Source organism: Sapajus apella, unplaced genomic scaffold (assembly GCF_009761245.1).
Source record: "Sapajus apella isolate SASKATOON/1434 unplaced genomic scaffold, GSC_monkey_1.0 scaffold276, whole genome shotgun sequence".
Classification (NCBI taxonomy): domain Eukaryota; kingdom Metazoa; phylum Chordata; class Mammalia; order Primates; family Cebidae; genus Sapajus; species Sapajus apella.
The window spans coordinates 16,044-40,301 of NW_022437216.1; the positions used below are offsets into that span (position 1 = coordinate 16,044).

General features: G+C 41.6%; 2 protein-coding genes across 7 annotated transcripts in view; one reads left to right on the forward strand and one right to left on the reverse strand.

The window, feature by feature from the left end:
• Window positions 1–24,258, reverse strand: part of DUSP11 (dual specificity phosphatase 11) — a 42,426-nt gene that overhangs the window by 5,590 nt on the left and 12,578 nt on the right. For 2 of the 6 annotated variants that reach the window (XM_032272027.1, XM_032272028.1), the window contains exon 2: window positions 13,942–14,079. In XM_032272027.1, coding sequence (XP_032127918.1) covers window positions 13,942–14,079 — 138 coding nt within the window. Of the gene's footprint in view, window positions 1–566; window positions 1,689–10,558; window positions 10,686–13,941; window positions 14,080–20,429; window positions 20,491–24,258 lie in introns of all 6 variants that reach the window. The other 4 variants (XR_004266325.1, XM_032272026.1, XM_032272029.1 and 1 more) reach the window with 4 other exon arrangements.
• On the forward strand, window positions 6,536–12,609 carry CUNH2orf78 (chromosome unknown C2orf78 homolog). The gene is made up of 4 exons (XM_032272032.1): window positions 6,536–6,632; window positions 8,937–9,701; window positions 10,592–11,149; window positions 11,222–12,609. The coding sequence occupies exons 1-4, from the start codon at window positions 6,536–6,538 to the stop codon at window positions 12,607–12,609; spliced, it is 2,808 nt and encodes a 935-aa protein (XP_032127923.1).

The following is a 24,258-nucleotide window of genomic DNA, read 5'->3' on the forward strand; positions in this document are numbered from 1 at the left end:
AGGTATGAGATGGGGGAGGATGGTTTCAAGGAGTAAAAGCAGTTATCTGCACATGCGTGCAATCTCAAAATCAATCATTTGTACGTATAAAGGAACATATCTCTCAAATGAGGCCTGTTAGGAGCTAACAGCGTATGCTCTTTGTGATTTCTGAAAACAATACAAACCAATTTTCCATGTGAGATCACAGGGTGCTACTAATGCTGGGTTCCTGACTCAAATCATTACGCTTCCCGTGCCAAGTAACAAGGAATTGAGGAGGTTCTATTTTGGGAATTAAGGAGTGTCCCCAAAAGTAACAGTCCCGCCTTAAAGCAATCCTTCCGTATTTTACATAAGAGCACTGGCCAGAACCTCACTTTTACAACAAGGAGAAATCACAGGACATCACAGACATTGCCCCTTTTAGCTAAAGCGGGTGGCGAAGAGGGTCAAAGCCTCAAAGCAAGGGGCGGACAAGCCAAGCTAGTGACAGCAAAAGTGAGACGCAGAGACCACAAAAGATGAAGCCCACGCCCAGAAGCCATGAGCTGGAAAGGCCATGCCAAGGGCCCAAGACATATTACCTTTCTGGGACGTGGTTTCCGCCCTTCTTCCTGGCCGAGGAGCGCCCAGGAAAGTCGCGTCCCCGACCCCAGCCACTGGCGGGATGATGCCATTGGTTCATGTGGGTCCCAAAAGCCGCCCACCCAATGCCAAGCCGGCCAAAAGCGACAATCCGGCACCCTCAGTGCCAGGATAGGACTCTAGTCCTAAAGAGACTCGGAAGCCACCCACGCAGAGCTCCGGCGTCTCGCTATGGCGCATGTCGGTCGTGAGGGCCTAACCACGCAGGCTTACTGAGACGCTTGATTTGTAAACAAGACTTTGGTGGCTACAGCGCCCTCTTTAGCCAAAGGCTGGTAGCACAGGTCAATGAGGGTGTGCATGCACCCCTCAGAATTCAAACAGTGTGGCACAGGAAAGTCCGTCTGTCCCCGCCCCGTAACTCCCCCGAGCACCACCTCCCCACCTTCTTTGTGTGTTCTAGATATTTACAAGTGCTTACATTCACATTTTGCATATCGTGTATAAATATTTACTTTCACACATATGTATGTCCTCTATTTTTATACAAAAGGAGTAACTAAACATATTCTACAATTTATCTCGAACACTGATTTTCCCAGTCAATTTATACATACTTACATTCTATTTTTAGTGGCCAGGGGAATTTATTGATTATCAGTAACATAATTAAAAGTACCATAATGTATTCAGCCAGTTCAATGTTAATGAACCTTTGTTGCTTTCAGGTTCTTTTGAAATCTTGTTACAGACAATGCTGCAATGTGAACATACACATACACATACACAGCTATATCTAAATTCCTAGAAGTAGAATGTCTAGAATAAAAAGCATACAAACTTAAAATTTTGAAAGATATTACCTAATTATCCTCCAAAAATAATGCATAAACATCCACTCCCATCACAACCAAACTTTTACTGGGTTCTATCACATACCAGGTATCATGCTAGAAGTGGACAGAATGTAGTTAGGTATTAGAAAACACCAAAAATAACCGAGAGTGGAGCTCAAGTCCAAGGTTTCCACACAGTCTCAAGCATAAAGATCTGTACCTGTCAGAAAACATTGAATTCTGCTACAAGTGGAACGGCAAAGAACAGCATGCCCTATAGCAGCTCTGAAAACAGAACAGAATACTAAATTCCAGATTAAAGTGTAAGTAATTAGGATTGCAGATTTTTAAAACTAACTTTTACTTTTTAGTTTCTAATTTATGGAAGTATCTTACATATATTTTTAGTAATCTTTGCAACCATTTTAGAGTTGGGTAAACCAAGGATCAGAAAGGTCAGAGTTATTGAATAAATGAACATTAACACAGGTAGACCATTAGCTTTATTAACACTTTTGAGACAGTAATATTACAACCAGTTTTAAATACATAAACCTTCACAATTCTGAAAATTTCCACATCATTAGAAATGTGTCAATATTAATAAATTTTTAACTGGAAAAAGAAAAAGACATGTTAGCCGAACATAGCAAACATACAATTAGGAACATTCAATTATTTTGTTGTTGTTGTTGTTGTTGTTGAAATGATATCTCGCTCTGTCACACAGGCTGGAAAGCAGTAGCATGATCAGCTCACTGCAACCTCTGCCTCCTGGGTTCAAATGATTCTCCTGCCTCAGTTTCTTGAGTAGCTGGGACTAGAGGCATGCACCACCATGCCCGGCTAATTGTTGTAATTTTAGTAGAGGTGGGGTTTCACCAAGTTGGCCAGGCTGGTCTTGAACCCCTGACCTCAAGTGATCTGCCTGCTTTGTCCTCCCAAAGTTCTGGGATTACAGGCGTGAGCCACTGCACCCAGTCCACATTCAAATTTGCCATTCAATTATAAAAGATTCTGGCAGGGCGCAGTGACTCATGGCAGTAATCCCAGCACTTTGGAAGGCCGAAGCAAGTGGATCACTTGAGGTCAGGAGTTTGAGACCAGCCTTGCCAACATGGTAAAAACATGTCTCTACTAAAAATACAAAAATTAGCCCAAAAATTAGGCAGACGTGGTGGCTCACACCGGTAGTCCAGGCTACATGGGGGCTGAGACAGGAGAATCCCTTGAACGCAGGAGGTGGAGGTTCTAGTGAGCCACGATCGTACCATTGCACTCCAGCCTGGGCAACACACCAAGACTCCAGCTCCAAAAAATTAAATATACAAATAATACAATAGTCTTTTGGAATTTATGAAAAAATCCAATAAGTGCATAGTGGCCCAATTCTACATATGGTACAAATGTCTATAGACCTGACAAGATAGAAAATATGACCTAAGTTTTTCAGAAACCAGAAAAGCTATATTGGGCTTACACTTTCAGATTGCTAAAAGACACAACACTGGGGTGAGAACAAACTCAGTTACAGTTGACATAACAAAACCCAGACCTAGGCAGAATAGGGTTTCTACAAACCATGGGAACTGACAAAGAGTAGGTCTTTAGATGAGACTGAGTCCAACATGAGGAAGAAGAATGCCTTCACAAGTGTACAGTACTCTGGGGTGGATTTCCAGAGGAAATCACAGGAGCAAGGCATACTTAGAGCACCAAACAGCTAAGCAGTGGATACTGACAAGTCTACCAGTATCTGCTAGGGCCCCAGATACCATATCGGAGATTGAGGGATTCCAGTCTTCAATAAAATCAGAAAGAGACTATGGATAGAGTAGGAAGGGCCTGATGGGTAGAAGGACTGGTTACGTTACACCAAGTGCAAGTCATACTGACGGGTGCAAAATGCAGGGAGTAGGTTTCTGAAACAAGACAAAGTCCTAACTATAATATTGAGGCTTCAGGTTATGGTAAAACTTACAGCTAAGTTCCAGAGTGTTGTGCTAAAGCTCTTCAGGGTCTTTATCCTACATTTAAGATTTAGAGGTTAAGATGATATTAAGACTGAAGGCGATTGTTAAGTGGCTGGAACTATGGACAGAGTATCATTATAGAGGCTGGGGACCAAGAAAGGTCAACCTATGATAAGCATTTGCCTAACTAGAATTGAATGTTAGAACTGAATATTTTAATAAGTAAACATTTTATTGCCATCAGAAATAATCTTACTATACTCCTCCCACCTTATACCACCAGTATAGTCTGTAGTAGCTATAGATTTCCTTGATTTCCACTGGAACATAGAGAAAACAGACACTAGTCTAGCTTGCACATCCTTGGTGTGTATTAGTCTCACATTACACACAAGCATGAAAGCAGGCTATCTGAGGCAAGAAACTAAGCTTAAAGGGGGAAAATAAAACTTCAAAACCTTGTATAGCTTAAGCCTAACTCTACACTGCCAGCCCTGTCTGAATATTTTCTCAGATAAGCATCAGCCACCCACATACGATCACAGAAATAATTCCTATCTCATAGTACTAGAAGCATTATTGGAAGAGATGAGAAAATAGGTCTATATAAAGGCAATACTTATCTTCAGAGGTCCCATCTTGAGTTTATCCTCTTGTGGGCTCTTGGCATTCCGTACCTTCTCACACATACTAGAAAAGTCCCTCAATAGATCAACTCAGGGCCAGACGTGGTAGCTCATGCCTATAATCCAGCACTTTGAGAAGCCAAGGTGGGCGGATCACCTGAGGTCAGGAGTTCAAAACCAGCCTCACCAACCTGGTGAAACCCCACCTCTACTAAAATTACAATTATTACCTGGGTGTGGTAGTGTGTAGTTGTAAACCTAGCTACTCAGGAGTCTGAGGCAGGAGAATTGCTTGAACCCCGAAGTTGAAGATTGCAGTCAGCCAAGATTGTGCCACTGACCTCCAGCCTGGGCAACAGAGTGAGATTCCATCTCAAGAAGAAAAAAAAAAAAAAAAGATCAATTCAGGTGTCTCTAAAAGCTTACCTCCAAGATAAATGATTATATCCATAGATTTCCTCCCCCAAACCAGCTGATTCCACACAGAAATCACCAGCAACTCGGCCCTAACTCATTTTACACAGTTATAAAAGAAGTTAGTGAGAAAAGCACTAACTAGAAAAACAAAAACCAAGGCAATCCAGGTCAACTTGAGCTGACTGCAGACATCTCTTTCTTTCTTTGAGCACACAGCACAACTCACCACAGTGCCTTTTTCACACATCCCTCTTTGATTTCCTCCACAAAACCTATCAGGCCAAAATAGTTCATGATGTCTCAAAAGAAACAGCCATTATGAGAAAAACATACAGTATGTCTTACAATATTGTATTCCTTAAAAATATGACAGGGTAAAAACATGCAGAACAACCAGGGCATTTAAAAACAATCTACAGGCCGGGAATATGGCTCACGCCTATAATCCCAGCACGCTGGGAGGCTGAGGTGGGCAGATCACCTGAGGTTAGGAGTTTGAGACCAGCCTGGTCAACATAGTGAAACCCTATCTCTACTAAAAACGCAAAAATTAGTACAGCATGATGGTGGGTGCCTGTCATCCCAGCTACTTTGGAGGCTGAGGCAGGAGAATTCCTTGAACTCAGGAGGTAGAGGTTCCAGTGAGCCGAGATCATGTCACTGCACTCCAACCTGGGAGACAAGCATGAAACACTGTCTCAAAAATAAATAAATAAAAATAATAAAAGCAATCTACATTCTATGGACATACTAATGAATGATATAATGAGGCAATATGACATAAAACAAAATGGAAAAAATATATTATGATTATTTTCTTTAGTGTACAAAAGTCATGGAAGTTTCTGAACTATCTAGCTACGTAAAAAATACTGAATTATCTGTTCTGTTAATACAAAATAAGTGTGTGTAATTGTTTCTCACATTAACCAAAAAATCCACCCAAATCTCTCTGTTCTTGTACCCTCACTGGGCCTCTTTCCCATTCTCCACTAAATTCTTCAACTCTTCATTTTGCCTGGTCCTTGCACCCAAGCATGGCTGACAGGGAATTCTAAAGGCCCAAGATTCCATAGTGACTGTTTGCAAGGAAGAGGAGGCTATAAGTAACTGCCACACTGGATCCTTTTACGTGAGAAGAAAGAAAGTACCCGGAATGCCTCTCATGTATAAAAGAGCAGGATGGCAGGATGTCTGTGTGGCCCAAGGAGCCAGAGGTGCAAACTATAGGCAAAAGAATTGTGAACAAAGGCTAGAAGAGGGAAGGTCTGCAGTCGGCCTTGTCTTCTACCTCTCTGGTGTTTGCTTCTCATGAGCAGAGTCCGTTTTCCAAACGTCCCAACACTGAAAAGAATACCTCTGCTCCAGAAGTTGACAGGAAGTCATATCCACGAGTGTAAAAATGCAAGATCAAGGGTTGGCCCAGAAACAATGCCTAAAATCAAGGGGAAAACGGACAGCAGGAGAGACATCCAAGTCCAACCTGATCGAGCCTGGGCCGGCCCAAGGAAGGTAGGATTCAAGGGGAAGAAATTAAAAGAGAGGCGCCTTGGACCACATCATTTCCTACAAGGAGCAGTCAATAAACTTTGCTCTTCAACCAAGGTACAAAAGAGGGTTCTTTAATGTCTTCGTTTGGCCCTTAAAAGCAGCAGTAAATTCATTAATCAGATTCACTGAAATGCTTTTAGAACAATGGTAATTGCTCAGCTTAGATGTCCCTTTCCTTTCTCTGCAAGGATACTGTGTATGTACTATACAATTATAAATGTATAGCATTATATAGTATGAAATATGACATATAAAATATAAATATTAGTCTATGATATTAGTGAACATGTATAAGAAACACTAAGATGATCTTGCAAGATTTCACCTCCCTGGAACTCAGCCACTTAGCACTGTTTCAGCTTTCCTACCACCTCTGCCAGCCAATCCCATCTTCCTGGGATCTGGCCTCCCCATTGGCTATCGCACACCTTTAAACTGCCTGCTTTGTGACATCATTCTCTCAGCAAGCCTACTGCCACCTGGTAGAATCTTGGGGTAGCCTGTAAATTTGTATCATCGCAAGTGGCCAGTGACCAGTGTGACCAGTGGCCTTCATACTGGACACATGCGCTCCTTGGCTTCAGCCACCCAGACATCCACTAGGATCGTCTCTTCATCCCTTGCATCTATAGTTGATGTTTCTTCTTCTCTGACCATGTCAGGTAAAGAGAGAAACTTTCTTGACAGTTTTTCATTTTACTTCTTCCCCATAACTTTAGATTTCTTTACCCCTACAGTCCCAAACAGCTTGGAATAACAGGGAAAGTATTGAAGGAGAAATCTAGAGACCTCATTTCAGTTTTGGCTTTGACGTTTATTAGGTGTGTGACTTTAGATATTTCTTTTATTCTCTCACAAAATCTGTTTCCTCATCTGTTACATTAGGATAATAGATTGGTTACTCCCTCTTGCCCTTTTCTTTTCTAATGCTGAGTCTTAAAGGGCACACGTACAGAAAATGAAATCAGACACATTTGAGGCTGTTCGTTTTGACAGAATTAGAGAGAAAACATAAGTGGCATAGAAAACTGGCAACATAATCTGAGGTGTTTCATGTGTAATAGTCTCCGTCCACTAATATTCCAACTAATATTTTAAATTTAGTGATGTTTTAAATATTCAGCCAGGCACACTGGCTCACACCTATAATCTCAGCACTTTGGGAGGCCATCTCCCTCACTAATATTTTAACTTTACTATTTTATATTTAGTTATGTGTAGTGATGTTTTTAATATTCAGCTGGGCATGGTAGCTCCCACCTGTAATCTCAGTGCTTTGGGAGGCCGAGATGGGAGAATCGCTTGAGCCTAGGAGTTCCAGACCAGTCTGGGCAACATGGAGAGTCCCAATCTCTACAATTTACTTAATAAAATCATCCAGGTATGGGGACATGCCAGGTACTCAGGAGGCTGAGGTGGGAGGATCAGTTCACTATTTGAGCCCAGGAGGTTGACGCTACAGTGAGCCATGTTCACAACACTGGACTTCAGACTGGCTGACAAGGTGAGACCCTGTCTGAAACAAACAAAAGTAATATTCACATTTTGGAGATTTCTATCTAAACTAGATGGAAAGAGAAAATGAAGAGTACTGGGTTATAAGGAGGCAGATATTCTAGGGTAAGGAATTTGGGATTTTAAATGAAGCAGAAAGACAGAGTCCCCTACACTTCCCTTTGGATACACTTTGGAGAATGACAAAATGATTTCAAGGGAAAAATATATATATTTTAAATTTTAGAAGAAAAGCAGAAATAAAACAGAGTAAAATCTACTCAGAATAGGGCAAAATGAAGTTGGCTTTTATCGGAAGTCACATTCAGTTGTTTTTTTCTGTTGCCCTTTTTTAACATAGATGACAATTGACAGTTTTTAATATAAGCATTTTAGAAATGTGTTTTAGAAATGATGCTTCCACGCCAAGCATGGTGGCTGACGTCGTAATCCCAGTAATTTGGGAGGCCGAGGTGGGCAGATCACTTGACGTCAGGAGTTCGAGACCATCCAGGCAAACATGATGAAACTCTGTCGCTATTAAAAATTAGCCAGGTGCAGTGGTGCATGCCTATAATCCCAGATACTAAGGAGGCTGAAGCATGAGAATTGCTTGAGCCCAGGAGGCAAAGCCTGCAGCGAGCCAAGGTGAAGCCACTGCACTCTAGCCTTGGTGACAGAGTGAGACTCTGCCTCAAAAAAACAAACAAGATAAAACAAACAAACAAAGAAAAGACCAAAAAAAAATTTCTTTGTAAAACTATCAGGTAGTATTTTGACTTGTTATAAAAAACCAGGCTTAAAGAGGGCAAAGAATGACCCTTCAGATTTACCAACGGCCTGGGTTAAATGTAAATGCTAGCAAATGTCACATGACCTGTATAAGCAAATGTTACAGTAATGATTATAAAAGTAATAGCTGTACTATATTCTCATAGACCAAAATTGTCATATTAAAAGTTCTATTTCTCCTGGTTTCTGGTCTATGCTCAGAGAAAAGAATCCTGGCAAGGAAGTCATGGTGATGACATTAACATAATGGTTAATTAAACAGGTCAATCTGACCTCTCTCAGCCTCAGTTACTCATAAAATGAGGTACTTCTCTACGGACTTACCAGTTCTAAAATGCTCCAATTCTACGAAATAGTTATGAACCAATACTCACCCAGATGCAAGGGAAAGATAGGGAAGGGAGAAGGTTGCTTCTAGCCTAGGAAAAAACGTACAAAGCCAGACCGCTTGGGTCTTCTTCACATCTGTGACCAAACTGGACACAAAGGCAGTTCATCACAAGAGGACCAAACCGCTTCAGCACTCATGGCCATCATAAACTGTTTTGCTTTTGGTATCTCAGTGAATATCGGTATTAGAGGCTTTCTGATTGAAACAACCTTAAGATGATGCTGTTCTTCAAATAAGGCGAAATTTTTTCAATCTCATCTGTTTGTTCTTCTTTCTTTCTTTCCTACAGAAGATTTCCAAAATACTTCTTTGCTTGGAACTGCAAATTCTCTGCAGCTCTCACTTCCTGTGGTGAGCAATGCGGCTTCCTTAACAGGAAGCATCTCCAACTTCTCCAGAGCCTCTGCTCCAGCTGTTAGCTCAGCATGGCTACTGCCATCAGCCTCTGGCACCTCTTTCCAGCCACTCACGGGCAGTGCCTACCTTTACCAACATTCCAGCACATCTATGTTGTCTGGGGTTAGTAGCCAGAGCCATAGCTCTACTTCAGCTGCCTCTTACCCAAGCGTTTTTGCATGGGATATTACAGCAAGCACAGAAAAGAAGTCATCCTCACTCAGGGACTTCACTGTGACTGTTATTGACCAGAACACAGCTGTCTCTTCCATGTCTATGACAGCCCAGCATGATAAAACTTCAGATGCCAATATTATGGTCCCTCTGTATCCAACACTATCTGCCAGCCTTATTCAGAGGACACAATCTCAAATTCCAAACCAGCACGGCCATAGCCTGTCACTCCCCTACCAGAAAGGAAGCCAGGTATATTACTATAATCCAGGCACACTGGGGCCTCAACTATCTGGAGAACTTGGCCCCTGGCTGCAATCCTATGCCTCTGTGTCATACCCAGGAGATAGGACCTCTGCCCATCAACCAGAAATTGTGATAGTGCTAAAGGAGGTTCAGCCAACAAAAGTCCTACCACCAGTCTCCACTTCTGGGATGTATTACCCTGTATCTGCTGAACCCATCACAGAAACCAGTTTTCAAGGTGAGTACAACCAACAAGAAAGGAGAGGAATACACCCAGCCTTGAAAGGGAGGGTCAAATCTATAGCCAAGTGGTAAGTCCACAGAAAGGCAGAATTTAAGTCCTGAGACTTCAACCACTATTCTTGGGCACTGCTGATCATTTTCAGGCTCTGTGTAAGAACACCTTCGAAGTGGGAAAGTGGAAGACTATAATGGCCATCTATGCCACATGTAAGAGAGTCCCAAGAGATGTGTTCACTTCGGCAGCACATATACTAAAATTGTAACAAGAGTCCCAAGAGATACAAAACTTTTTAGTGGCCTGGCTAATCAGTTCCCCTGCACCAGCAGGCTGTAACTTTCTTCCTTAATCTATTACTTGAGTCTCTTTGGAAGGCCCTTCAGAACTCTTATTTTTGCAGTGACATTTTGATTTTCCTTAACTTACAACAGGATTTAAGACCTTGTGCTCAGAGATCCTATCCAAAACAAACAGGCTCAGAGTCTGTGCTTGCTTATATATTTCATGAGGAACGGCTCCACTCTCTCACCTAGACCATGGTGTAAAGGGTTCTTATTCTCTCAAGAGAGTGGAGAGAATGGAAATGACCCTATATGAGAATGTGAGGCTTTATAAAACATCTCCTATTTAAAAATCACTTTCACTTTTTATTTGGCTTACAACACCACTATGAAATTCAAAGAAAGCCAAGAAACAATCACATCAAATGATAACCAGTAAGAGAACAGTCATTGCCTATCATCCAACACAGGGTCTTATCCATGGTCCTGAAGAAGAGCTAGTAGAAATGCCTGGCCCATGTTAGAAAGGTATCCCATTGTTGCATTGGCATATAGGGGGAACATCTCATTTACCAGGGATTGACTTCTTCCTTGATTCCTTTGTAGTGATGGAAACTTCCCTGGGGATGCATACTTCCCTGGGATTTCAATCTCCAAGCCAGACATTTTGTCTGGCACAAACTCCAGAATTCTCCAAGTCCTGCAATACCCGAAATACCCAGATACTTGAGAGTAATCCATCACCTGAGCTTGGGGACATTTCAATGATAGCTCCAGTCCAGAGTCCAACTAATCTCTTGGCACTGTCTCCAGCTCGAAGCCAGGACAAAACTGAGAATAAGAATTTGGATGAGATTAAAACCAAAGTTTCAAAGCCTCTAGATGCCTACCAGTTCCCAAAAGAAAATCAAGATCCTTCACTGCTTCCTTTAGAAATCCCTGATATTCACCAGCTTCTGTCCTGCATTGATCCTCTTGGCCAAGAGGAGCAGCCTGGTTCTGAAAATGCCAATCTGAGAAAGAACAGCCTGAGTCTTGAGGGCCAAGGGATACTTGAAAATGGGATTGAGTCTAGCAATGATCTTGCAGACATCACTACATTGGTCGAGGGTACTCACCTCCCCTCGATCTTCAGTTCCTTACAAGATCTTGACCAACCCCAAAGTCCCTTCATCTTCAGTTCCTTACAAGATCTGGAACAACCCAAAAGTCCCTCCATCTTCAGTTCCTTACAAGACCTTGACCAACCCAAAAGTCCCTCAGTAAAGAAAGCCAAAGATCCCAGTGCCATCAAGGTAAATCAGGTGCAGGAAAAGTCAAGCATCATAAAAGGTCACTCTGATCAAGTCAGGAAGAACAAGCATAAAGCTGCCGAGCCTATCCAGGGTGCTCCCAAGGCCAAAATCCAGCCAAAGAACCCAGAGAGCCTGTTAGAGGGAGCAGTGGCTGTTTGCAGTGCTACCGCCAGTGACAGTGCTTCTGTGAACAAGGGCAAGGATTCTAGCAACAAACCTCACAAAGCCGCATCCAGCAGGAGCAGCACAACTAAGAGGCACGGGCAGGAGAAGACCAAAAGGAGCAGAGAGAACAGTTCTAAGAAATCTGAAGACAGTAAGCCGTCAGGGAACAAAGTCAAGGTAGAAGAGAAGCAAGCTATTCCCAAAATGAAGCGGAAGAAATATCAACCTGAGCTTAGCCAAGAGACGTTCAAAAAGCCACGAAGCTCCCTAGGCATGCACATGCTAGAGTCCGTGAAAGTTTTCCATGCACTGGGGAAAAAGATCGACAAGAAAACTGGATTCTCTTCCTCTCGGACTCTGGGAAGCTCAAGTAACATCCAGAATCCCCAGCCATTCTCAGCTCTCAAACCATGGCTGGATACCCAATGTGAGGGGAAAGGCCCGGACAAAACTCAAGTCAAGGCCCAAAAACTGGATGATAATGCTGAAAAAGAGTGTCCATCTCCATCCCAGTATGACTTGCCACCACCTGGGAAGGTCAAGTTGGTACCGCTGCCATTTCTGACCCTGGACAAACCTCAAGCTCAACCTGTTTCTCGGCGGCCACACCCTCCGGCCTCACTTAGGCCTGCTGTGGCTTGCCCTGCTCGACCTGGTTCTACTAACTCAGCTCAGTCGACTGCAGTCAGTCCGTCCCAACCGGCTCCTACCAACACATCTTTGACAGGTCCTGCCAGACAAGCTCAGCCAATTTCCACCAATGCAACCCAACCCGATTCAGCCAACCCTAACCAGCCTCCTACTGCCTCTCAGTCTGCTGCTTCTAGGCCAGCACCCTACGAAACATCATCTTGCTCTTCTCTCCAGCAGGAGCCTGTTTCCACTGCTGTAACCAATCTCCAGTCACTGCCCAAGCCTCAATATCAATTTCTAATCCAAGACTTCAGCTTACAACCCAGGCCATGGAGGACGCCTGACATTTCTGGGCCAGTAGTGTCAACGCCCATCACAAAAGAGCAGAGGCCAGAGCGTGAGGCCATGAAGAGGAAGGCTCAGCAAGAGCGTGAGAATGCTGCCAAATATACATCTTTGGGGAAACTGCAGTTCTTCATCCAAAGGGAAAAAGATATGGAAATTTCTCAATACTACGGCTACAGAATCTAAGAGCTGCTGAGACTGTTGGCTTTACTTTGTATACCAGCTGCTTTTCAAAATATATAGACACTGATTTATTTATTCCAATAATATATTTTTTAAACTTAATAAAGAAATCTAATAGAATTAATAGATAAGTAATAAATAGGCTTTTGAGTTTTGAGATGCTGTTGACTGTGGGTTTTCCTTGGTGTGGTGGGGATCAAAGGTCACCTTAGAAGGAATTATGGCTGGGCGTGGTGGCTCATGCCTGTAATCCCAGCACTTTAGGAGGCCAAGGTGGGTAGATCGCCTGAGTCAGGAGTTCACGACCAGCCTGGCCAACATGGTCAAACCCATCTCTACTAAAAATACAAAGAAGTAGCTGGGTGTGGTGGTGGGTTCCTGTAATCCCAGCTTCTTGGGAGGCTAAGGCAGAATCACTTCAACGCAGGAGGCAGAGGTTGTAGTGAGCCGAGATCACACTACTGCCCTCCAGCCTCAGCAACACAGCGAAACTCCATCTCAAAAAAATAAATAAATAAATGAAATCAAAACAAGAAGGTACTAAAAGTTGGATGGTGTGAGAATAGACAGTAGAACTAAGGAAAGAGGAAGGAACATGGTCCAGGACTAAGAAAGTCAAAAGGGGAGAGATTTCATGAGCTTATACAAAGAATCAGAAATGGGGGAAATGGCAGAAGTTAAGATGCAGAATCTGAGGTTAGGACTAAAAGAATAAAATTTGGATAGAAGTTGAAAATGGCAGAAAATAAGGCTGGGTGGACCAAAAGAAATGTACAAAATCTCCCATGGATGATGGCCTTATGTCTCATGGCCTATCAGATAGGTGTTTTAGAAAATAAGATTCAGGACTCATCTCCAGCAGGTTTGGGTTACCTTATACATATATGATCACAGCTGGGAAATGTCAGTACAAAATAGGGGAACCTACCACCAGGCAATGGCAAGGGCTCACAGTTCTAGGTGCAGCTGATAACCTGGACCTAGCCAAGTGAACTGAAGCAGCTTGAAGCTGGCCCAGAAAAGACCCTGGAGTATAGATCACCATTGACTCACCACCTGTGCATGGGCCAGTGAGATGTGCTACTTCAGTTCACCTTCACAACAACACACAAGCCAGTAACACTGTGCCACCTTCCTAGTGAGGTAAACAGCAATATAATTTTTTCTTAAGCTTGAACACATAAGGGAACAATAAAGAAACCTCATTAAACCTGATCACCAGCAATCTTTAGGCCAGCTCTGGTCTCCAGGTACAATTCCAGGACAGGTTTGTATCACTGGGTCCATTCCCAATAGGCTGGATAGGATAGTCTGGAGTAATTGTCAGGATACCACCTTTTTCTCTCCTGGGCTGCTCTACTGGCATTTGGCTTCACATTCCAAGTGTACTTCCTGTGTGAATAAACTTCTCCAGGGGGACCAGGAGGAGCCATATGGCCTCTCCAGTAAACATTTGGATTCTGTGAAAACGTTCTTAAAGCAAAACAAAAAGTAATAAGCCATTAGTAAGATTAATAAAATAATGTTTATTTTAAAATTATATTTTTATAAAATATTTTAAACTCATAAATTTACAAAATAACATATACTCTACTAACCTGTGTGACCTTGGCAGATAAACTACATGATTTTTATTTCCCTAAGTTCTTTATAACATGAGGCTAATAACACTTTCCACCTTCATGAGCTGTTATGAAGCTAAATTAAGAAAATACATTTCAATTACCCACAATGCCCTGGCACAGTGTGGATTCCCAGAAGCCTTTCCACCTTTCCCTACAGAAATAAATGCATGGAATGCATGCCCATACTACTCCAATTAAATACTTTCTCTCCCAAAGTCTGGTAGGGCTGACATAAGACACAATAAGCTATTTCGTACTGAAAACACACGGCTACTTCTACTTTATAAACGAATATACACAAATTATAAAATGTAGAACAACTTTAACCATGGTACATGTAGCAAATTTGAAAAAATAGGATTTAAATTTACTTGTTTCAAAAGCAAGATCAGAAAACCTTCTATAATTATACAAAAGAAAAATCGGAAATCTCAGAAAAGAAAAAATAAACCCCTGCTACAGAGCCCTCAATCCCACTCACTATAATTCAATTAGTTAGTATTTCCTTTTGTTCTTTTCCCCAGCATCTTTTTCTGACTGTTGAATCACAGCCTATTATTTTCACTTATCATAAATAAGCTACCACTTTCAATGGCTTTATAAAATGTTATAGTATAGATGTAATCATTATTTAGCTACATTCTCCAGTTGGAAACACAGCAGCTACAAGTTTTTCCACAACCACAAATGATGCTGGGATTAACATTGCAAAACATAGACTACCAGATCCTGAGCTAGCCCAGGGTCCTACACAAGGTAGGGGGCTTGAGAAATGTGCTGAAGGATTCAGTAAATGTAGCTTTTTCTGCATTTTGAAGTATTTCCTTAGTCTCAAAATAAAATTACTAGGTAAAGCATTTTTATGGCTCTTGAAATTGTGCTTCAAAAGGCTTAAACCAATTTTCAATGCCACTAGCAACATGTTTTTAAAATGTTTGTTTACATCTTTTAAAAATGTCAATTTTCAGGCCAGGCATGGTGGCTCATGCCTGTTCCCAGCACTTTGGGAGGCTGAGGTGAGTGGATTACCTGACATCAGGAGTTTGAGTCCAGCCTGGCCTACATGGTGAAACCCTGTCTCTACTAAAAATATCAAAAACAACAACAACAACAAAAAATTAGCCAGACCTGGTGCTGCACGCCTATAATCCCAACCACTCAGGAGGCTGAGGCTGCAGAATCTCTTGACCCTGAGAGGTGGAGGTTGCAGTGAGCTGAGAATGTGCTTTTGCACTCCAGCCTGGCGGCTGAGCAAGGCTCCATCTCAAAAAAAAAAAAAAGAAAAAAAAAACACCTTAATAGAAAAGCCAAATTTTTTTTTCCTCTTAATAAAAACAGGGGTCCAGGCCAGGAATGGTGGCTCACACCTGTAATCCCAGCACTTTGGGAGGCTGAAGTGGTCAGATCATCTGAGGTCAGGAGTTTGAGACCAGCCTGGCCAACATGGAGAAACCCCATCTTTACTAAAAGATACAAAATTAGCTGGGTGTAGTGGGTGGTGTGTACCTATAATCTCAGCTACTCAGGCGGCTGGGGCAGGAGAATCCCTTGAACCCAGGAGATGGAGGTTGTGGTGAGGCGAGATTTTGCCATTGTACTCTAGACAGGGCAGAAAAGTGAAAATCCATCTCAAAAAAAAAAAAAGGAATGTTTCCAACATATTGCCCAGGCTGGTCTCCAACTGCTGGGCTCAAGCAATCCTCCCAACATGCATGACCTAAAAAGGCCAACGTTGTTTTGAAAGAGTTTACAAGGTGCTCAACTGTTTAAATTCATGTTAACTTTCAAAAATAACCACTATGGGGTGTGTATTATGAAAATCTCCATCAGACTGATGGAAAAATGGAAATGTAGACAGGCTAAGTATCTCACTCAAGATCACAAAGCAGGTAACAGAGCCCAGATGCAAAACCAGGTCCAGCCTGACAACCACTACACTATACTGCTTATCAAAAACTATTGCTAAACTGGCCAGGGGTGGTGGCTCATGCCTGTAATCCCAGCACTTTGGGAGGCCGAGGCAGATAGATCACCTGAGGTCAGGAGTTGGAAGACCAGCCTAGCCAACATGGTGAAACCCCCATCTCTACTAAAATACAAAAATTAGCCAGTGTGATGGCAGGTACCTGTAATCTCAGCTGCTCACAAGGCTGAGGCAGGAGAATTGCTTGAACCTGGGAAGTGGCAGTTGCAGTGACCCAAGATTGTGCCACTGCACTCCAACCTGGGCAACAGAGCGAGACTCTGTCTCCAAAAACAAAAATAAACAAAGAAAACCTATCGCTAAATTAAGAGGCAAAGAATAATACCTTGCTATTTGTGATGGTTAATTTTAGGTGTCAACTTGACTGGATTAAGAGATACCTAGATAGCTGGTGAAGTACTATTTCTGGGAGTGTCTGTGAGGGTGTTTCCAGAGGATACTGGTGTGTGAGTGGGTGGACTGAGTGGGAGGATATACCCTCAACATGGGTAGGTACCATCCAATAGGCCGGAGGCCTGGATAGAACAAAAGGCAGAGGAAAGGCTAATTGTGCTCTCTCCTGGAGCTGGAATACCCTACCTTCTCCTACTATTGGACATCAGAACTCCAGGCTTCCTTGCCTTTGGACTTGAGGACTCCCACCAGTGTTCTCCAACCCTTACCAGATTTCCAGGCCTTCAGCCTTGGATTTAGAGTTATTCCATCAGCTTCCCTGGTTCTGAGGCTTTCTGACTTGGACTGAACACTACCAGATTCCCTGGTTCTCCAGCTTGCAGACAGCCTACTATGAAGCTTCTCAGCCTTCCTAAGTACATAAGGTAATTCCCCTAATAAAAAAGCCCTGCCACCCACCTACCAACCCACCGATCTATCTATCCATCCATCCATTCATCCATCCATCCATGCTACTGGTTCTATCATTCTGGAGAACTCATACTAATGTACTACTTTAACCATACTGAGGTTTTCCCCATTTTCCAAGTAAAAATACTTTTGTTGTTTATCTGTTCAGATCCTTTGCAATTTCTCTATTAGGATTTTATTACTTTTCTTATAATTCATATTAACTCTCTAAGTAAAAACCTTCCTGATCTAAAACCATATAACATTAATGTAGCCTAAGAATATAAGATCCTTTTGGATGTCAAATCAAACTCTTGGCTTAAGTTCAAAATCAATGAAAATTTCTAAGTCCCTTTCCCAGTTGCCTCTGAAAAGTCACATATTCCCTGTCCTGTAACTGATTTTTCCAGTGCTAACTGCAAAATACAGAGCAGAATACTATCTCCTGGTTCAAATTGATCAGCAAGAATTCCTCATCAGTCTCAGAATACGTTTTCATTAATTACAGTATTAATTTCTACCTCAATTCTAGGAAAAGGACAACAGAGAGAGGTACCTGACTAACTGTTCCAAATTTTGGGTCTGAGTGTGGAAATGCCAAGGAGTTGGGTGAACCTGGATCCCATGTAGATTACAACTAGGTCCTTGTTTAAGAGGCGAATTCATGGTGTGGACTGGCTGCATGAAATGTGCTGAGTCTTCAAAACCACTTGACCTAGGTACATTGGAATTCCAATTCTTTAATCAGAATATTTCCACACATTATTACTGGTTTCCAAATGTACTCATCAGTTTAGTGACTATATTTTGGCCTATGAAAATAACAATTTCTTCCTTTTCCCATTCCTATTTGTTTACATCTCCCACAACAAATAAACAACCTACCAGAAAAATTGATATACGCAATTTACATTATATAAAAAGAGATCGCCCTGCCACACAAATCTCACATATAAAACACAAGAATTATGGGTGCAGTGACTCATGCCTGTAATCCCAACACTTTGGGAGGCCAAGGTGAGTGGATCAGGTGGTCAGGAGTTCCAGACCAGCCTGGCCAACATGGTGAAACCCAGTTTCTACTAATACAAAAATTAGCCATGCATGGTGGTGCACACCTGTAATCCCAGCTACTTGGGAGGCTGAGGCAGGAGAACTGTTTGAACCCGGGAGGCAGAGGTTGCAGTGAGCCAAGATGATGCCACTGCACTCCAGCCTGGGCGACAGAGCAAGACTCCATCTCAGGACAATCAATCAATAAGACTTTCTGATAGGACCATTGTCAAGAGATTTTTCTTTCTAAGCAATGTCCCCAGCACCTACTGAATACTGAGAAGTGGATAACCTGTTAGAAATAACTGTACGAAAAGCAAATCTTTCCCAGAAAAAGTAAATTAGGCTGAAATGCACTATTCAGGCTGCGATATCTCACTACTTCCACAGACATCTATAGACTTTTTCGCAAGACTATCTTACATTGGAATGAATGAATTACAAACCTTGTTTCCAAAATTTGACAAACTTTTCTATATTTCCACCTTTAACTTTTATAAAAAGGGAAGAAGAGTGACAACCCTCATACTTACATTCAATTGCATCATCTGGCCTCATGCCTTCTACATCAATCAAATATCTAACAAAACAACATATTTTGGGTCATGTATATATATGAAAAGAAAAAAAATCAAGATTTTTCAAAAAGGGTCCTATTTCAACTTACAGACATAGATATAAAAATCTTAAGAAAATATCAGCACATCAAATCCAGCAATTATTAAAAGATGACAAACCATGACCACAAAATGATGTTTTTCAAGAATGCAAGGATGACTCAACTTCAGAAGATCTATTTACATATTTATTTACATTACTATAATTTAACTAATAAACAAAAGGAAAGAGACTATGGAATCATTTTTTATCAAAATGCTTTATATATCAAAAATAGACTTCCTTAATACAACACAGCATTTATCAGAAACCAACAACAAATAAAACACAAATTGGGAAAAATATTAACATTATATCTAAAAAATACCGTATAACCAACAGAATGGACCAGAAACTTGGGAGTCACCATCACGGTCAGCCATTTCTTACATACTCTCATCTTCAATCCACCACCATTTCCTGACAACAGTATTGCCTAAATATCTCTAGAATATGTCTGTATCTTTCCACCAAAATGACCACCATGCCCTGGTCCACTCCACCATTATGCCTTAATTCCTGCAAATACCTCCTAATGTGTCTTCTTGCTTCTACCTCTTTCCCTCTGCAGTGCAGTCTCCACTCGGCAGCAAAATCATAGGTTGAAAATGTAAATTTGATTATGTTTCCCACACTTATCCCCAACACAAAAAAAATTTCAACGGTTTTCTATCGTTCTTAAGATAGTGACTAAAACCTTACACATAGCTCTGCATGGTTTTAGCTCGTACCCATATTTCCAGCTCCATTTTAATGCCATACTTCCCCCCCGCCATGGCCCAATCTCCCTGGCCAGTTCCTCTAACACAGTATACACTTTACTGTTACTTGGGCTTTGCCGATCCTTGATGTTCAGAATTCTCTCCACGACAGCACTATCTGGTGGACACGAACTCATACTTCAGACCTCCTCACAGAAATCTCTGGTCCTCTCCCTGAAGTCAAATCCTCCCTGTTCTATGCTCTCATTGTACCACGTTCCTCTCCTTCTCAGCACTTGCCAGAGTTGTAATTCTATAGGCATTTGTGTGATTCTTTAGTATCTACTCCCTCCCTAGACTGTTAGGAGGCACAGGGCAGCTGAAGTCTCTTTGCTAGCACCCAACACAGTGCCTACACATAACAGATGCTCAGGAGATATTTTCTGAATGAACAAATATAAATCAGTACAGTGAGGCAACATCCAGGAAAAGCATAAGGACACATATGATTTGATTCAGAAATTCTATTTTGAGTGAAATCACCTCTGGGTCTATGGCGTATGTATTCAAAAATGTTTATATAGAAATGTTCACGATGTCAATGTTTTTTATAATATCAAAAATTTCTGACTTTGGTGTTCATCGGTATGCAAAGGAAAACATCCCTTAAAAAGAATGAGAAGTCCAAGTACTTCCAAAGAAAGATGTCTATCACATATTAAAAAACAGAATGTCTGACTATTATACCATTCAATCACATGTATGTTTGTATCTGCATTTTTAGAGTCTGAAAAGATGTGTACTAAATTATTAATGGTGGTAATCTCTGGGTGAGATCAAGACTGCCTTCTACTTCATGTATTTCTGGACTGGTTGCATTTTTTTACAACAGCTTTACATTACTATTGTAAACAGACAAAAACAACTTTAAAATGGTCTCCCTCTGGGGTTGGAACTTACCTGCAAATGAGGTAGCCAGTCCTGTTTAACCCATGGGAACAGTGGACACCAAAATGTTTGTCTTTAAAAAGAAAATACAGGGCCAAGAAACTGAAGGGCATACACAAGTGTATAACATTATCACTGCCCTGAAAATGAATAACTCTGAAGAGGATTTTTTTTTTTAGGAACATACTATAAAGAATCATCTAACAGAATGCCAAAATTCACTGCTTCTGGGAAACTTGGCATGGTCCCAATTAGACTTAATGATATAAACTACAGGCCTGGTAAGATACTAACAGCTTAATTGCAGTTTTGGACTGTGGATTTAAAAAGAAAAAAAAAGATACTAACAGCTAAATCTGCAATCAGACAAACCCATCTATCTAAAAATAGAATGCCCATCAGTAATTAATTTAATTATACAAAAGGGAGTGAAAGCAACAACCGGCTATGAGAAGAATGAAATTTGTTTCTGAATGAAACAAATGAAAATGCCTTCAGTCTTGAGACTGAATAGTAAGGACTGTTTCCATAGTACTCGAGTTCCCAATGAGCTTCCATTCCTTCTCTCATTTGGTGCTCCACACATGCCACAGGTCTATGTGCCCTGTGAAGTGCTCAGGTAAATAGCAGTATTCAAACTTCACCATGAAAAGGCAAGGCTTGGAGATGTAAGTCAAAGCAGGCAAACAGCACAAGACTAGTATGAAGTCTAATATTTTTCCCATTACACCGCAGTATTTCTTAGTCCGCCCTTTTAAAACACATTATATGAGGAATTAAATTAAAAAGTGTAATTTATCTTTGCAAAATCTGTGTCTGTGACTTTAGGTAGCGTATGGTAAGGAAGGCACTCATCAGCCAGGTGTGATGGCTCACGCCTATAATCTCAGCACTTTCCAGCCTGGCCAACGAGGCGAAACCCTGTCTATACTAAAAGTACAAAAAAATTAGCTGGGTGTTGTGGCAGGCACCTGTAATCCCAGCTACTCAGGAGACTGAGGCAGGATAATCTCTTGAATCTGGGAAACAGAGGTTGTAGTGAGCTGAGATCATCTCACTGCACTCCAGCCTGGGTAACAGAGCAAGACTTTGTCTCAAAAAAAAAAAAAAAAAAAAAAGAAGAAGAAAGAAGAAGAAAGAAGGAAGAAGAAGAAAGAAGAAAGAAGAAGAAGAAGAAGAAAGAAGAAGGAAGAAGGAAGAGGAAGAAAGAACAAAGAAGAAAAAGAAGCAGCAGCAGCAGCAGAAACAGAAGCAGAAGCAGAAGCAGAAGCCACTCATCATTGCCTGCCTGGATTACTACAACAAATTAATCTCCCTACTTTCCCTACTTCTATCTCAACTGATCCTCCACATGGCAGATGTTGTCTTTCTAAAACATAGCCTAGCTGGGTTGTTTTTGCTTAAAAGTCTTAATTTAGCATAGCATGATGGCCACAGTTCGCATGGCACTTAGAATCCTTTATCAACTGATATCAATCTGTCTTTCCAACTGATCCACGTCCACAATGGTCCTAAGTATGATTTACGAGGGCCTATATGATCCACCTCCCTTCTGCCCACCCCCAACCTCTCAGATCCCATTTCTCCCGCTCTGACCCTCATTACCACCACTCCAGCCACACTGGCCTCTTTACCACTCCTCAAACATGCCTAGCACAGTCATGCCTCAGGGACTTTGCACTGCTGTTCCCTCTGCCTTGGAACACTCCTCTCCAGACACCCAATGACTTGGTTCACTACTTCCTTTAGGGTTCTGCTCAAATGATATCTTCATAAAGAGGCCTTCCTAATCACTCACATCTTCCCTCACCCCTTTATCCTGTTTTGTTATTCTCTAAAGCACTTATCACCATATATATTCCATGTATGTATTTGCTTATTTCTCTCCCCCACTAGAATGTAAAGTATATAAGGGCAAGGACTTTGTTCTATTCCCACTTTTTAGAAAAGTGTCTTCAACTTGGCCGGGCGCGGTGGCTCACGCCTGTAATCCCAGCACTTTGGGAGGCCGAGGCGGGTGGATCACGAGGTCAAGAGATCAAGACCATCCTGGCCAACATGGTGAAACCCCGTCTCTACTAAAAATACAAAAAATTAGCTGGGCGTGGTGGTGCGTGCCTGTAATCCCAGCTACTCAGGAGGCTGAGGCAGGAGAATTGCCTAAACCCAGGAGGCGGAGGTTGCGGTGAGCTGAGATCGCGCCATTGCACTCCAGCCTGGGTAACATGAGTGAAACTCCGTCTCAAAAAAAAAAAAGAAAAGTTTCTTCAACTTAGGTTATATAATTATTTGTTGAAAATGAACATATGAACTCCATGCCTTTTCACATTATCTTCTAGTCACACATGAGGCTGCCTCTCCATGGCTTTATGCCTGGTGCCTTTTGTACCTAATCCCCAAAACTGGGCTGTCCTTTTCTCATTCTGGCAAAATTCTCTTCTCCGCAGCTCGAATGTGGTCTCCAGTGAGGCTGTCATCAATCTCTCCTCTATATTCTCACTGTACTTAATTTATTCTTTTATTATAATGAACTTTTTGTCTATTAACCCACATCTTAAACCACTTGCACTACATGTTTATTTTCCTAGATAACTGTGAGCTGCTACAATAAAAAACAAAGACTGCTAACACCTCTGTGTCCTCATGCTCTAACAAATCTAAAAGGATCTCCGTGTTTACTGCATCAATTTATTTTGCTTCTCTACCAGTTCTAGAAGAGAGTGGAGGGTGTAGTGTCCTCTTTTTATCAGTGAGCCTGGTAACAATGGGAAGGGATTATAGCAGAGGTAGCCAAACTGATTACAAACAAGGTCCCACGCCTGCTGTGGAAGTAAGTAATGCAAGACTCTGCCAGCCAGCACAACTCAGGCAGAAGACCAACATGGAGTTCAGTCTATCCATCTGACGACAATCAGTGTAACATGTGAACAACTAAGATTTAAAAATGTGTTCTCATGTATTCATAAGGACCTCCTAGCCCTCACAGAACAGATGAGGCGCTATATAAAAGTTTCACACAAATGAGCCTGGAAGCAGTGAACAGGCCATCAGCTGTACCCTCATATCTTAAAAGGTGGTATTTCTGTGACAACTTATACAAATGAGAAAGCCAAACCTCTCAAGTTTTAAAGTTAAAGTACAGGGGAAGATCTGTGAACAAGGAAGATCCATTAACATAATTAAAAGCTAGTGTCTACATTAAGTGACTGACTGGGTTATAATTGGAAATTTTATCTTCAAACCCACTGACCCAGTCTCTACCTCTCACCTTCCATTCCCTATCTTCCTACCTCTGTCTCTATTCTGTCTCCACTATGCCATCACATTTTTTAAAAAGGGAATATTTGCTGTCAGATTTATGTAATAGAGTATACACTCCTCAAGCTAAATTTGAAAAAAGGCAAAATGAAGGCTTTGTCCTGTGGGTGTCAGTGGCTTTCCAAACACAAGAGTTTCTTCAGTCTTAAAATATGGTAAGTAACACGTTCTTTCGGCAGGTAGATGCCAGAAAAAGGCAACTGGATCCTTAAGATAAAGAGCCTATTAGGTTCTATTTTCAACAGAGTAAGGTAAATCTTAAAGCAGGAACAAGAAAGCACCAGCCTTTGGCTTATGTTCTCCCCCATGAAGAATAAGAGGTGGTGGTATCCTTCCTCATCTGTACTCAAAGTGGAAAAACAGCAGAAATATCTTAAAATACATATGACAAAGGGGCAATTCCACTGGTGCACTCCCTGTTGTTTTCCTTCTAGCGGTCTGTCCCGTTCCTAATCATCTTACCCTGTTAGCACGATCTGACATTTTCATCATCTTAGCATTATTAAATACAACAGGTAAGGTT